The 15,769-nt window shown below is 37.4% G+C and overlaps 1 protein-coding gene across 3 annotated transcripts in view; it reads right to left on the reverse strand.

The window, feature by feature from the left end:
• The window catches only part of LOC103069787 (BDNF/NT-3 growth factors receptor), a 221,936-nt gene that overhangs the window by 157,606 nt on the left and 48,561 nt on the right, over nucleotides 1-15,769 (reverse strand). For all 3 annotated transcript variants that reach the window (XM_007467428.1, XM_007467427.1, XM_007467429.1), the window contains 3 exons: nucleotides 9,381-9,517; nucleotides 8,729-8,861; nucleotides 5,979-6,284 (listed from right to left, as the gene is read on the reverse strand). In XM_007467428.1, coding sequence (XP_007467490.1) covers nucleotides 5,979-6,284; nucleotides 8,729-8,861; nucleotides 9,381-9,517 — 576 coding nt within the window. The remainder of the gene's footprint in view (nucleotides 1-5,978; nucleotides 6,285-8,728; nucleotides 8,862-9,380; nucleotides 9,518-15,769) is intronic.

Below are 15,769 nucleotides of genomic sequence, written 5' to 3' on the forward strand. Positions count from 1 at the left end.
CCAAAATCGTGGAAATAGAATAGACAAAATGCAAGAACCATTTAACAAGGACCTAGAAGAACTAAAGATGAAACAAACAACAATGAACAACACAATAAATAAAATTAAAAATACTCTAGAAGGGTTCAATAGCAGAATAACTGAGGCAGAAGAACAGATAAGTGACCTGGAAGATAAAATAGTGGAAATAACTACTGCAGAACAGAATAAAGAAAAAAGAATGAAAAGAACTGAGGACAGTCTCAGAGACCTCTGGGACAACATTAAATGCACCAACATTCGAATTATAGGGGTTCCAGGAGAAGAAGAGAAGAAGAAAGGGACTGAGAAGATATTTGAAGAGATTATAGTTGAAAACTTCCCTAATATGGGAAAGGAAATAGTTAATCAAGCCCAGGAAGCACAAAGAGTCCCATACAGGATAAATCTAAGGAGAAATACACCAAGACACATATTAATCAAACTGTCAAAAATTAAATACAAAGAAAACATATTAAAAGCAGCAAGGGAAAAACAACAAATACACAAGGGAACTCCCATAAGGTTAACAGCTGATTTTTCAGCAGAAACTCTGCAAGCCAGAAGGGACTGGCAGGACATATTTAAGGTGATGAAGGAGAAAGAACCTGCAACCAAGATTACTCTACCCAGCAAGGATCTCATTCAGATTTGATGGAGAAATTAAAACCTTTACAGACAAGCAAAAGCTGAGAGAGTTCAGCACCACCAAACCAGCTTTACAACAAATGCTAAAGGAACTACTCTAGGCAAGAAGCACAAGAGAAGGAAAAGACCTACAATAACAAACCCAAAACAATTAAGAAAATGGGAACAGGAACATACATATCGATAATTACCTTATGTAAATGGATTAAATGCTCCCACCAAAAGACACAGAATGGCTGAATGGATACAAAAACAAGACCCATACATATGCTGCCTACAACAGACCCACTTCAGACCCAGAGACAAACACAGACTGCAAGTGAGGGAATGGAAAAAGATATTCCATGCAAATGGAAACCAAAAGAAAGGTGGAGTAGCAATTCTCATATCAGACAAAATAGACTTTAAAATAAAGACTATTAGAGAAGAGACAAAGAAGGACACTACATAATGATTAAGGGATCGATCCAAGAAGAAGATATAACAATTGTAAATATTTATGCACCCAACATAGGAGCACCTCAATACATAAGGCAAAAACTAGCAGCCATAAAAGGGGAAATCGACAGTAACACATTCATAGTAGGGGACTTCAACACCCCACTTTCACCAATGGACAGATCATCCAAAATGAAAATAAATAAGGAAACACAAGCTTTAAATGATACATTAAACAAGATGGACTTAATTGATATTTATAGGACACTCCATCCAAAAACAACAGAATACACATTTTTCTCAAGTGCTCATGGAACATTCTCCAGGATAGATCATATCTTGGGTCACAAATCAAGCCTTGGTAAATTTAAGAAAATTGAAATTGTATCAAGTATCTTTTCCGACCACAACGCCATGAGACTAGATATCAATTATAGGAAAAGATCTGTAAAAAATACAAACACATGGAGGCTAAACAATACACTACTTAATAACGAAGTGATCACTGAAGAAATCAAAGAGGAAATTAAAAAATACCTAGAAACAAATGACAATGGAGATACAACGACCCAAAACCTATGGGATGCAGCAAAAGCAGTTCTAAGAGGGAAGTTTATAGCAATACAAGCCCACCTTAAGAAGCAGGAAACATCTCGAATAAACAACCTAACCTTGCACCTCAAGCAATTAGAGAAAGAAGAACAAAAAAACCCCAGAGTTAGCAGAAGGAAAGAAATCATAAAAATCAGATCAGAAATAAATGAAAAAGAAATGAAGGAAACAATAGCAAAGATCAATAAAACTAAAAGCTGGTTCTTTGAGAAGATAAACAAAATAGATAAACCATTAGCCAGACTCATCAAGAAAATAAGGGAGAAGACTCAAATCAATAGAATCAGAAATGAAAAAGGAGAGAGAGGCCCACATACCGAAAAAAAAAAAAAAATCATTACAGATTACTACAAGCAACTCTATGCCAATAAAATGGACAACCTGGAAGAAATAGACAAATTCTCAGAAATACACCACCTGCCAAGACTGAATCAGGAAGAAATAGAAAATATGAACAGACCAATCACAAGCACTGAAATTGAAACTGTGATTAAAAATCTTCCAACAAACAAAAGCCCAGGACCAGATGGCTTCACAGGCGAATTCTATCAAACATTTAGAGAAGAGCTAAGACCTATCCTTCTCAAACTCTTCCAAAATATAGCAGAGGGAGGAACTCTTCCAAACTCATTCTACGAGGCCACCATCACCCTGATACCAAAACCAGACAAGGATGTCACAAAGAAAGAAAACTACAGGCCAATATCACTGATGAACATAGATGCAAAAATCCTCAACAAAATACTAGCAAACAGAATCCAACAGCACATTAAGAGGATCATACACCATGATCAAGTGGGGTGTATTCCTGGAATGCAAGTATTCTTCAATATATGCAAATCAATCAACGTGATACACCATGTTAACAAATTGAAGGAGAAAAACCACATGGTCATGTCAATAGGTGCAGAGAAAGCTTTCGACAAAATTCAACACCCATTTATGATAAAAACCGTCCAGAATGTAGGCATAGAGGGAACTTTCCTCAACATAATAAAGGCCATATATGACAAACCCACAGCCAACATCGTCCTCAATGGTGAAAAACAGAAAGCATTTCCACTAAGATCAGTAACAAGACAAGGTTGCCCACTCTCACCACTCTTATTCAACATAGTTTTGGAAGTTTTAGCCACAGAAATCAGAGAAGAAAAGGAAATAAAAGGAATCCAAATCAGAAAAGAAGAAGTAAAGCTGTCACTGTTTGCAGATGACATGATACTATACATAGAGAATCCTAAAGATGCTACCAGAAAACTACTAGAGCTAATCAATGAATTTGGTAAAGTAGCAGGATACAAAATTAACACACAGAAATCTCTTACGTTCCTATACACTAATGATGAAAAATCTGAAAGTGAAATCAAGAAAACACTCCCATTTACCATTGCAACAAAAAGAATAAAATATCTAGGAATAAACCTACCTAAGGAGACAAAAGACCTGTATGCAGAAAACTATAAGACACTGATGAAAGAAATTAAAGATGACACAAATAGATGGAGAGATATACCATGTTCTTGGATTGGAAGAATCAACATTGTGAAAATGACTCTACTACCCAAAGCAATCTACAGGTTCAATGCAGTCCCTATCAAACTACCACTGGTATTTTTCATAGAACTAGAACAAAAAATTTCACAATTTGTATGGAAGCACAAAAGACCCCGAATAACCAATGCAATCTTGAGAATGAAAAACAGAGCTGGAGGAATCAGGCTCCCTGACTTCAGACTATACTACAAAGCTACAGTAATCGAGACAGTATGGTACTGGCACAAAAACAGAAAGATAGATCAATGGAACAGGATAGAAATCCCAGAGAGCAATCCACACACATATGGTCACCTTATCTCTGATAAAGGAGGCAGGAATGTACAGTGGAGAAAGGACAGCCTCTTCAACAAGTGGTGCTGGGAAAACTGGACAAGTACATGTAAAAGTATGAGTTTAGAACACTCCCTAATGCCATACACAAAAATAAGCTCAAAATGGATTAAAGACCTAAATGTAAGGCCAGAAACTATCAAAGTCTTAGAGGAAGACATAGGAAGAACACTCTACGACATAAATCACAGCAAGATCCTTTTTTACCCACCTCCTAGAGAAATGGAAATAAAAACGAAAATAAGCAAGTGGGACCTAATGAAACCTCAAAGCTTTTGCACAGCAAACGAAACCATAAACAAGATGAAAAGACAACCCTCAGAATGGGAGAAAATATTTGCCAATGATGCAACTGACCAAGGGTTAATCTTCAATATTTACAAGAAGCTCATGCAGCTCAATAACAAAAAAACAAACAACCCAATCCAAAAATGGCCAGAAGACCTAAATAGACATTTCTCCAAAGAAGATATACAGAGTGCCAACAAACACATGAAAGAATGCTCAACATCATTAATCAGTAGAGAAATGCAAATCAAAACTACAATGAGATATCATCTCACACCGGTCAGAATGGCCATCATCAAAAAATCTAGAAACCATAAATGCTGGAGAGGGTGTGGCAAAAAGCGAACCCTCTTGCACTGCTGGTGGGAATGTGAATTGGTACAGCCACTATTGAGAACAGTATGGAGGTTCCTTAAAAAACTACAAATAGAACTACCATATGACCCAGCAATCCCACTACTGGGCATATACCCTGAGAAAACCATAATTCAGAAAGAGTCATGTACCAAAATGTTCATCGCAGCTCTATTTATAATAGCCAGGAGATGGAAACAACCTAAGTGTCCATCATTGGATGAATGGATAAAGAAGATGTGGCACATATATACAATGGAATATTACTCAGCCATAAAATCAAATGAAATTGAGTTATTTGTAGTGAGGTGGATGGACCTAGAGTCTATCATACAGAGTGAAGTAAGTCAGGAAAAGAAAGACAAATACCATATGCTAACACATATATATGGAATCTAAGAAAAAAAAAATGTCATGAAGAACCTAGGGGTAAGACAGGAATAAAGACACAGATCTACTAGAGAATGGACTTGAGGATATGGGGAGGGGGAAGGGTAAGCTGTGACGAAGTGAGAGAGTGGCATGGACATATATACACTACCAAACGTAAAATAGATAGCTAGTGGGAAGCAGCCGCATAGCACAGGGAGATCAACTCGGTGCTTTGTGACCACCTAGAGGGGTGGGATAGGGAGGGTGGGAGGGAGGGCGACGCAAGAGGGAAGAGATATGGGAACATATGTATATGTATAACTGATTCACTTTGTTTTAAAGCAGAAACTAACACACCATGGTAAAGCAATTATACTCCAATAAAGATGTAAAAAAATAAATAAATAAAGAGTTTAGAATCAAAATAAATAAATAAAATGCTGTTAAATAAATACCAGGATAACAGGAAGATGTATTGTGTAATGAGAATTATTGCATTCTCGTTTGGTGAAGGTGGCTTGCAGCCATCACCTTTGTCCGTGTGGCTGCCCTGCGAGCCACACTAGCACATGCTGCCCAAGCAGCCCCTACCCCATGGGCCTCCAAGTTTCTATTTTCCCTTCCCCTCTGCAAGGCTGTTTTTGTGTGGCTTTGATTACCTCGGGGCTATGATGGTGAGGAATTCTAATCATGTACAGGTCCCAGTATCCAAACACAGGGCTCAGTCTGTACAATAGTACCATTTGGGCAACACATTTGGGCAACACAATCAAGCAAGTAAGAATACCTCACTGAGCAAGAGTAACTGGAGCAGGTAAATGCATGACACCATCACTGCTTTTACTGAGGCTCCCACTGAAATTCTTCTGCTGACCATGTACCGGACTCCTGGTGCCAGCCAACCTTTTCCCAACCCAAACCACTGGTCAGATTGGAACTTTTACCACTCCTAGGAAAACAATTCAGGATCCCATCAAAGGATGCCACAACTCAGTCAGCCCAGGTAAGCAAAACATTCCACAACACTAGTTTCTCATCCATGGATGAGAGAGCAGGATTCTGAGTCCCAAATGGATAAGGGACTAGAAAATATATCTTAAATAGTTCCTGAGCCAACCAAATACAGTTCACCCACTCACAGATTTGTTTGGGTTATGCCATTGTGGATACAAAATCTCATGTAACACTCGAGAGAAAAATAATGTTTGTTTATCAGAATATTGTTCAAAGTTATTCATCCCCATCACCTCCATGGAAAGAGTATGAATCCCTGCCCCTGGACTTGGCTTTGGCATGATTTTGTCAGTAATTGAGTGATATACCCTGTCTTCTCCCCAGATGCAAAAACATCAGGTACTCACCGTCATCGATTCCAGGCCAGCCCATGAAGTGAGCAGAAATCTGTTTCTCATCCTTCCCATACTCATTCTTGGCTACTAACTTGTAGTCCCCATTATTCATGTGAGTGGGATTATCCAGCTGGAGGCAGCCGTGGTACTCCGTGTGATTGGTAACATGGATTTTAGTACAGATGTATTTGGATTCATTCAAAATTGCCCCATTATAGAACCACTGAAGCGCTGGTTTGGGGTTGCCTTTCACAGTGAATGGAATGCACCAGTGGTGGTCTGAGGTTGGAGATTCGAGAAATGTGATAGTTGGAGCAACTAAATTGAAAAAGAGAGAGTTAATAGCATCAGAAAGCTCAGAATTCTCCCCATCTCCAGATCTCTGTGTCATCAATAGGGGATTTTTATTCAACTATTGTTTGGTTTAAGAAAACACATGACCCACAACTCTGGAATCCATCAATATTTTGTATCATCATCAAGGTTGATTTAACTTCTACAGAGAGCTTCAGAGAGACTCCTTTCCCTGCTCTGCTTAAAGCCCATGCATTGTAGTCATTTTCACATCTATTCAGTGTGAGAACCAACTCCAAACAGATCCCTGAGATTTCTGACAGTGGAAAGCGTTCATTTGAAGTTGACTTTGGTTTCTAATACATATGCCTTTGATACTAGAGAGATTAGTCACCAAAACATTGAGGACCACTATTTGTAAAGGACTTCACTAAATAATACAAATAATGACAAAAATGACTTTGCAAATCTTGCCTGAAGCCCTGATCTTGCATAACTTCTCTAAAACAAGTAAAACTGGTCAATGCAATGAATGTCGCTATCGATGTTGATTGACTACTATAAAGTCTGATAAATTGATAATATTTTTCACCGATGGTCAATAGGAAACTCTCTTTAAAAGCACTACTTTTCATTACAGTACACCCATTTTTGCTGGAATTGGAGATATCAAAGTTTTGTTCCTTTAAATGTCTGAGGTCCTATCTAAACCCGAACAAACAAACTAGAGATTATTTTAACCTGAAGTATAAAGCACTTTATTCTTAGGGGAAACAAACATTATCAAGTAGCATCTTTAAACAGAGTACTTATCCTGAGTGAAGCTATTTAAAATCCCTCATAATTGTTTATTTTTATGTGGTCTGACTTTGATAATTATAAAATCAAGGACTGGAAGAGACCTTTGAGACCTAATAGCATCATTTTTCAGATGAAGAAACCCAAGTGCAATAAGGTTAAGTGACTTGGTCAAGGTTACTGAGTGAGGAAAATCTGGAACAGGAATCCAGATCTCCTAATACCTAATCCAGTAGCCCTTCCCCTCATGCACTGCTTCCTGGTTGTATATGTTCATCACACAAAGGGGAGGAAATCATAGCCTGCTAACAAATACACTCTGAGTGGGATCACTGCAAAGGATGTCTCAGTTGCTAAAATTCTTTATCACTTATTCCTTCTACTTGTTATCTAAACTTTGATAGACATGGCCAATTCTCAAGACCATGGAGACTACATAGATATTAACCTAAACTGAGAAAAATTTGAATTGGAGTGCCCTTACTTATAGGTCTGTGTCACAAACACAAGGACCACGATGGGGCAGGGACAATACTTACCTTCCTCCTACCAGCCCAGGTGCCCAGGCCTAGGCCTCACTTTTTCCTGTCACCACGCTCAAATTAGCTTTATGTGAGGTGTTGACTTAAGGACATAAAGCTGGAAACTGGTTGCATGTGTTTGGGGATGACATTGACTTCAAGCTTCCATGTGGGTCAAAATGATGAGAAATTATGAGTCCAGGACCTTCTGGGTGTCGGGGTAGTATTGACAGTGACAAAAGGTTGGTGATTTCAATCATTCACTCCAACAATCACATACGGAATGTGTGTTATAAGTGAATGTTAACCAGTGTCTCAAACCTTGTGCCTACATGTGTGTAATGTATATTCATACTTACACACATGCACACTCGTGTTTTTCTCATCCAAATCCTAATCCAAACAGAGTAAAACCTCGTTACTTTATACCATGGCAGCTCAGAATTTCCACTCATGTGAAGATTATGTATTTTTTACTGAATACATACACCATTCACAATGAATGCAACAATCTGGAATGTTAAGTTATATGTTGTATTGCTTATGATACTGGAAAATAATGTACATATGCTTAAGAAACTTTAATACCACATGTCTTCAGTAGAGAGAAATTTCAAACAGTTATAAAAGTTTTTTTGCAGGTGATAATAATTTTCAGTCATTTAAGTAGGACTCCTCCAATTCCCCACAGAAGCTTGATGTCAAATAAATGGGGTATTTTTTTTTTTGGTATCAACAGTATAATTAGGTGTTTGTGAACAGGCAGCTCAGTACTTTAGGTATCACAACTTTAATGGTTCATATTGTTTTTACAGAGAAAAAAAAATTTAGAAACTGGTTTATCAGAATTTAAACTACAACTTATTAACAAAAAGAGGATAACCAGCTCAAAATACGTTCTATCAAGACAAGACAGGGGAAGGCACAAGAGGACACGCTTAAAATCGGAAAAGATGCTTAAAGATAACACATGAACAAGAGAGATTAGAAGAAATAGGACAAGTGAAAGGGGCTGATAATATTTCTTAATTAAGGATACACAAAACACTGCATATACTTTTTTAATGCACTAAAGTAGCACCCAGAGTGCCCCAACCACAAATCCACAATCATCTGCTATTAAAAACACATGCTGATCTGATTACGTACAATGTACAGTGAGGTTGACAGAATCTTCATCTTCTCCTACAAGATTTTCTGCCACACAAGAGATTTGCTTTCCACTGTCATCAGATGAAATGTTAGTTATCCTTAAGGAGCCCTGTGTGTGGCTTGTTTCATTCTACAAATGAATTAACAGACAAACATAATCTTGGTTAGAACTGAACCCAAAGTAACAAGATTTGGGGTTTCTTCCCCTAACTGCAGAAAATCACCTATAACATTAGAAAAAAGTTTCTAGCCTAATCAGGCTTAGGCAAAGGAGTTAATCAGAAGCTATTCTATTTCTCTAGATTTCAATTATTTAATGTGTGAAAGTTGATTTAATCCTTGAATTCCTACCTACTTTCCTCCGAGGGAAAACACCACAAGGAGAGTCACTCACCTTCCTCACAGTGACATAAAAAGTTTACTAGAGACCTACAGACTCTCCAATCTATGGGGTATAAAAAACTAAAATGCAACCTGCATTAGTCTTTGTTAAATAAGAATAGATAGAAAGTAAATGCACAGCAAAAACTCATTGTAAATCTCTCTATGTGGCCCTATAAAATATTAAGTGATTTTCACTAGGTTAATACAATCTCAAGTTCTGAGACACTGTCATCTCTATGAACGCACAGTCAAACACAAGCCTTACCATATGCTTGGAAACCAGATTACCAACATCCCAGTATAAATTCGGAACTGGATCGCCTGCAACGCTACAAGTTAATGTGATAGACTTTCCCTCCTCCACAGTGAGGTTAGGTGCAGCCAAATTTGCTGATGGCAAACCTGTGCAGCAAGGAAAGTAAAGGAAGACATATACAGATAGTTAGATGCATTATCAAAATAACAGCAACAAGCTAAAAACTCTTTCTGCTTTAAACTCAATAATTATTTACTTTCTGAGACTGATTTCTGTTGATCTGAAAAAGTGCCAGATTGATGAGCTTTACAGATTTGATGTGAACCAAAAGATATGTGATGAGATCTGAAAATAAATTTTGCACATTTCTTAAAAATATCATTGCAGAGTAACCTTTTATTTTTAAAAACCCCACTAGTTTATAGAGCTATGTCTTCTAGCTCTTGTTCTGTTTTACAGTTATCAATCCAGTTGTTGCACATAAATAGTCATTTTATCTGTAGATCATCTTACTTTTCCCTCAGTTTCCTCTCTTCCATTTTTTATAGTCAAGGACAAAAGTGTGGGAGGCATCTACAATTTTTGCATAAATCCATTTTTTGCATTAAATAACTCATAAATCTAACTTACTACCAGAACTAGATTTTGAAAGAGACAAACTATGATTTTGAAATATAAGTTTAAAAATCAGACCTACATTTTGGAAGAGTCCAAATGTGGAAGTCAGTATCAAAGCATTTTTCAAAGACATGAAGCTTGAACCATAACAGCATTAGAATGTTTCAAAGCTATATAAATCATAGTTAAATATCATAGGTAAAATTGGTCACCTTATCTATGATATGATGAAAAGAGTTTTATGGATCATTATTCCAATGAAAAGTTCTTTTTTGGAAAAACCCTGAGAAAGTATTTGTTATAGGATGAAATTTTGATGCTTATAAACATTTCTTAATATTTCAGGACAGCACCATTTTTATACTTTTATATTTCAAAAGCCAGCTCTTCTTTATAAATGCTATCACTTCATTAAACTACTACCCCATTTGGAGGTTTATACTGCTTTTAATCATAGTATTTTTAACATGAAGGTGGGTCTCAGAATACATCACGTCCTGCCAGTCAAGCAAGCCCCTCCCTTGGTATCAGAAACTCTGCTTAGGACTATATTCACCCCAACAGCTGTGTTCCATGGAACTATGACCCTCAGGAGGAACCCAGAGGTCAGAAAAGGCAATTCATCTTCAACGGCCATTAAACTGCAATTAATCTGCCCACCTAGTGGTATCTGACCCATCATCTTCACCATACTATGCATAAACCCTTCTCTTACAATGCAGTCCTACTGACAAAGCCATTATTATTTATTACTGAAACTACACTATAGCAAGACTTATACAGTATATGTCTTATGGTATTCCCACCATTGATAGAGGACTTCCCAATAAGATCTGGCTTTCAGTGGCTGGTGTGACTTCTTCAGAACCCTTCCTTCCTGCCAGCATCCAATAGAGAGCAATGTTATATATTTCACGGGGTTTCAAACAGCCCCCTAATACTCTGAGTTGAACAGGGCAATGAAGTGTATACAAATGATCAAGAGGCAGTGCAGTTAACCAGAATGAACACTGGGTCAGGAGTCAGGAACCCTAGACCCTAAATCTGGAACGTACTGTGTGACTTTGGATGAGTCATTTCTCCTCTCTCAATGTGTTTTCTTCTCTGTAAAATTACACTGTTCAATTAGAAGATCGAGCTCTAAAATTTTCTAGCTCTAATATCTGATGACAACTTCCATGACAATTAAGCTTCCAATGTAAGAAGCATGCCATGGCAAGATATAAGAAATGGGTTTATTTTTTTAAAAATCTCCTTGAAGCCAGCGGTATGATCTAGGTGACTTTTTCAAAATATGCATTTTTTAATCAAAATACATAGTCGCATAGTTTAAAAAGTCTATAATTCTACAAAACTTGTTATATAAAACACTCAAACTACCTCTAAGATCAGGAACAAGAGAATGATGCCCACTCTCACCACTTTTATTCAACATAGTATTGGAAGTCCTAGCCACAGCAATCAGACAAGGAAAATAAGTAAAATATATCCAAATTGAAAAAGAAGTAGAACTGTCACTGTTTGAAGATGCATGATACTATATGTAGAAAATCCTAAAGATACCACCAAAAAACTACTAGAGCTCGTCAATGAATCTGATAAAGTTGCAGGATACAAAATTAATATACAAAAATCTGTTGCATTTCTATACATTAACAATGAACTATCAGAAAAAGAAATTAAGAAAAAATTCCATTTACAATTGCATCAAAATAATAAAACACCTAAAAATAAATCTAACTAAGGAGGTAAAAAACCTGTACCTGGAAAACCATAAGACACTGGTGAAAGAAATTGAAGGCACCACCAAGAGATGGAAAGATATATGGTGCTCATGAATTTGAAGAATTAATATTGCTAAAATGACCATACTACCCAAGGTAATCTACACATTCAGTGCAATCCCTATCAAATTACAAATGGTTTTTTCACAGAACCAGAACATATAATTCTAAAATCTGTATGGAAATACAAAGGACCCCAAATAGCCAAAATAATCTTGAGAAAGAAGAACAAAGCTGGAGGTATCATGCCCCCCTGATTTCAAACTATACTACAAAGTTACAGTAATCAAATGAGTATGGTACTGGCACCAAAACAGAAACATAGATCAATGGAACTGAACAGAGAGCCCAGGAATGAATCCACATTTATATGAGCAGTTAATCTACTACAAAGGAGGCAACAATATATAATGCAGTAAAGACAGCCACTTCAAAAAATGGTATTCAGAGAACTGGACAGCTACATGCAAAAGAATCAAAGTGGACTACTTTCTCATACCATGAACAAAAATAAGTTCAAAATGGATTAAATACTTAAATGTAGGACCTGAAACCATAAAACTTCCAGAAGGAAGCATAGGCAGTATACTCTTTGACATTGGTCTTAATAATGGTTTTTTGGATACGTCTCCTCAGAAAAGTGGGGAAAAAGCAAAAATAAACAAATGTAACTACAACCAACTTAAAAAACTTTTGCACAGCAAAGGAAACTATCAACAAAATGAAAAGGCTGCCTACTGAATGGGATAAATATTTGCAAACTATGTATCTGATAAGGAGCTAATATGCAAAGTATACAAAGAACTCATTCAACTCCACATTAAAAAAAATCAATTAAAAAATGGGCAGAGGATCTAAATAAACATTTATCCAAAGTAGACACACAGATAGCCAGCAGGCACAGGAAAAGTGGCTGAACATCACTAATCATCAGGGTGCAAACCAAAACACCCTGAGATATCACCTCACACCTTTCAAAATGGCTATTATCAAAAAGACAACAAATGACAAGTGTTGGCAAGGATGTGGAGAAAAGGGAACCCTCATGCACTGGTGGTGGGAATGTAAATTGGTGAAGTCATTACGGAAAACAGTATGGAGATTCCTCAAAAGATCAAAAATAGAACTACACATTATCTAGCAACTCCACTCCTGGGTATTTATCCAAAGAAAACAAAAACACTAATCAGAAAAAATACCTGCACTCCCATGTTCATTTCAGCCTTATTTACAATAGCCAAGATATGGAAGCAACCTAAGTTCCCATCAGTGGATGAATGGATAAAGAAGATGTGGTGTATATATTCAGTGGAATATTAGCCATAAAAAAGAATGGAATCTTGCCATTTGCGACAACATGGATGGACCTAGAGAGTATCATGCTAAATGAAATAAGCAGACAGAGAAAGACAAATACCATGTAATTTCACTTATAGGTGGAATCTAAAAACCAAAACAAATTAACAAACATAACAAAACAGAAACAGTTACAGGTACAGAGATCAATCAGGTAGTTGCCAGAGGGGAGAGGGGTGGGGAGAGGAAAGAAATGAGTGAGGGTGATTAAGAGATACAAACTTCCAGTTGCAAAATACACACAGGTATGAAATGTACAGTAGGGAATATAGTCAATAACTATGTAATATCTTTGTACGGTGATATATCATAACTAGGCTTAGCATGGTGATCATTTTGAAATGTACAGAATACTGAATCACTATGTTGTGTACCTGAAACTGAGTGTTGTAGGTCAGTTATACTTCAAAAACAAACAAACAAACAAGCAAACTCATAGAAAAAGAGATCAGATTTGTTGCTACCAGAGGTTGGGGCGGCGGGGGTGGAAGGAGAGGAAGTTAGATGAAGGTAGTCAAAAGGTTCAGACTTCCAGTTATAAGTAAATATTAGAGATATACTGTACAACACAGGGAAAACCTTCTTCCATTTCTTTAATTTTGTATCGATATGAGATGATGGATGTTCACTAAACCTATTGTGATAATTTCATGATGTATGTAAGTCAAATCATTATGCTATACACCTTAAACTTATACAGTACTGTATGTCAGTTATATATCAATAAAACTGAGAAAATATAAAAACAACTACAAACCCAGGGGAAAAAAAGGAACAAAAATATTCAAACTACTATGTGAGAAATAGCACCCATGTGGCACTATTTCCTATTCCCAGAAGCACTCATTTCACCTCTTTTAACTTCTTTGGGTATTGATCTCTATATCACTAAATATCATGCTTATATTGCTACTTCTTGTTTTTTCTGTTTTAACATTATCTACTGACCTGCCACCCTGGAAGGTAAGAACTAGGCTCATGTTCACACACAAAGCCAGCTCTCCCCACATGCCCATTCCACACTCACACTATTCTGTCTTCATATCTTACCATCTGCTAAGAAGATTTTTGTTTTTTTGGTTTTTTGGTTTTTTTGCGGTACGCAGGCCTCTCACTGTTGTGGCCTCTCCCGTTGCGGAGCGCAGGCTCCGGACGCGCAGGCTCAGCAGCCATGGCTCACGGGCCCAGCCGCTCCGCGGCATGTGGGATCTTCCCGGACCGGGGCATGAACCCGTGTCCCCTGCATTGGCAGGCGGACTCTCAACCACTGCGCCACCAGGGAAGCCCACTATGAAGTTTTGTTGTCTAAATGTACAATAAAGTTTACTATAAATACATAAACTCTACAGACAGCTGAACCATTGTGTGTAATAGTTATCATATTTTATCAAATTTAAGACAGCTTTAATTATAGGACACAACACTGTGATATGTACCACTAGGAAAGGGGAAAAACAATGATGCCAATTCAACTATGATGTAATGCTTTCTGTCACCACTTAGCTCTCCTATTATTTGGAGGCTGGACCTTCTGGGTGGCCTATCTTTTTCAATCTTTTCTCTCCTATTTTCCATCTTTTTGTCTATTTGCTCTATTTCTGTCATACTTTTAGTTTTTCCAGGGCTTTTTGTTGTTGTTCCTGAATGGTCTTCTATTTTTTTAACACCATGTGTTTGTTTCATGGGTGCAATATCTCTGCTGATCTCTAATATCTATGAAATATTAATTATAATTTCTTGTGAATTTTTCTTCTGTCTGTATCAACTTTGTTTCTGCAATTTTTTTCCTTTCTCTCTGTGTTTTTTTCTTTCTCTCTCTCTTTTGTGTTTTTCTTTCATATTATAAGCTTTTCTCAAACAGTTGGTGATCCTTGGCTGTTCTTTAATATTTTTTTTAATGTAGATTTTATTTTATTTATTTATTTATGTGGTTGCGCTGGGTCTTAGTTGCAGCAGGTGGGCTCCTTAGTTGGGGGTCGCTGGATCCTTAGTTATGGCATGCGGCCTCTTAGTTGCGGCATGCCTGTGGGATCTACTTCCCTGACCAGGGATCAAACCCAGACTCCGTGCATTGGGAGCACAGAGTGTCAACCACTCTGCCAACAGGGAAGTCCCTGTTCTCTCATCTTTAAGAATGGGGTAATAGAAGCACTGCACATTTATTAACTGTCAGCATCACTAGGGCAGTATTACTGGCCTCTGTAATGGGTACCACCTGGTGTCAGTATCATTAAATCCTTTTGGGGATGGGATTGATCAAATTATTCAGATAATTCTCTTCCAGTGTACTGTTTGGAAGAGGAAGAAGGCTGGAAACACAGGTTTTCCTGGCTATCAGAACGCAGAACATTCCTATGAAACTTTTTGACGAAATGACATAAAGTAAAGAAGTAATTACCTCAGGACACCTCCTTCTAACAGATGCACAGAATAAATCAAAATAAAGCACAGATTCTCACAGACACAGTCAAAGCTATGGCGGCGTGATGATGAGATGCCGAGTGTAGTTCCCAGGAAGGAGCTTAGTGGTGCCCCCTCACTGCTTGAGATGTGCACTGCCTCTAAACAGCTCCATGTAAAACAAATGCTGAACGCTATTTTTGCTTCTCACCTTTTTTAGGAGAAGCAAAAATCCTCTTC

Source organism: Lipotes vexillifer, unplaced genomic scaffold (genome assembly GCF_000442215.2).
Source record: "Lipotes vexillifer unplaced genomic scaffold, Lipotes_vexillifer_v1.1 scaffold917, whole genome shotgun sequence".
Lineage (NCBI taxonomy): Eukaryota > Metazoa > Chordata > Mammalia > Artiodactyla > Lipotidae > Lipotes > Lipotes vexillifer.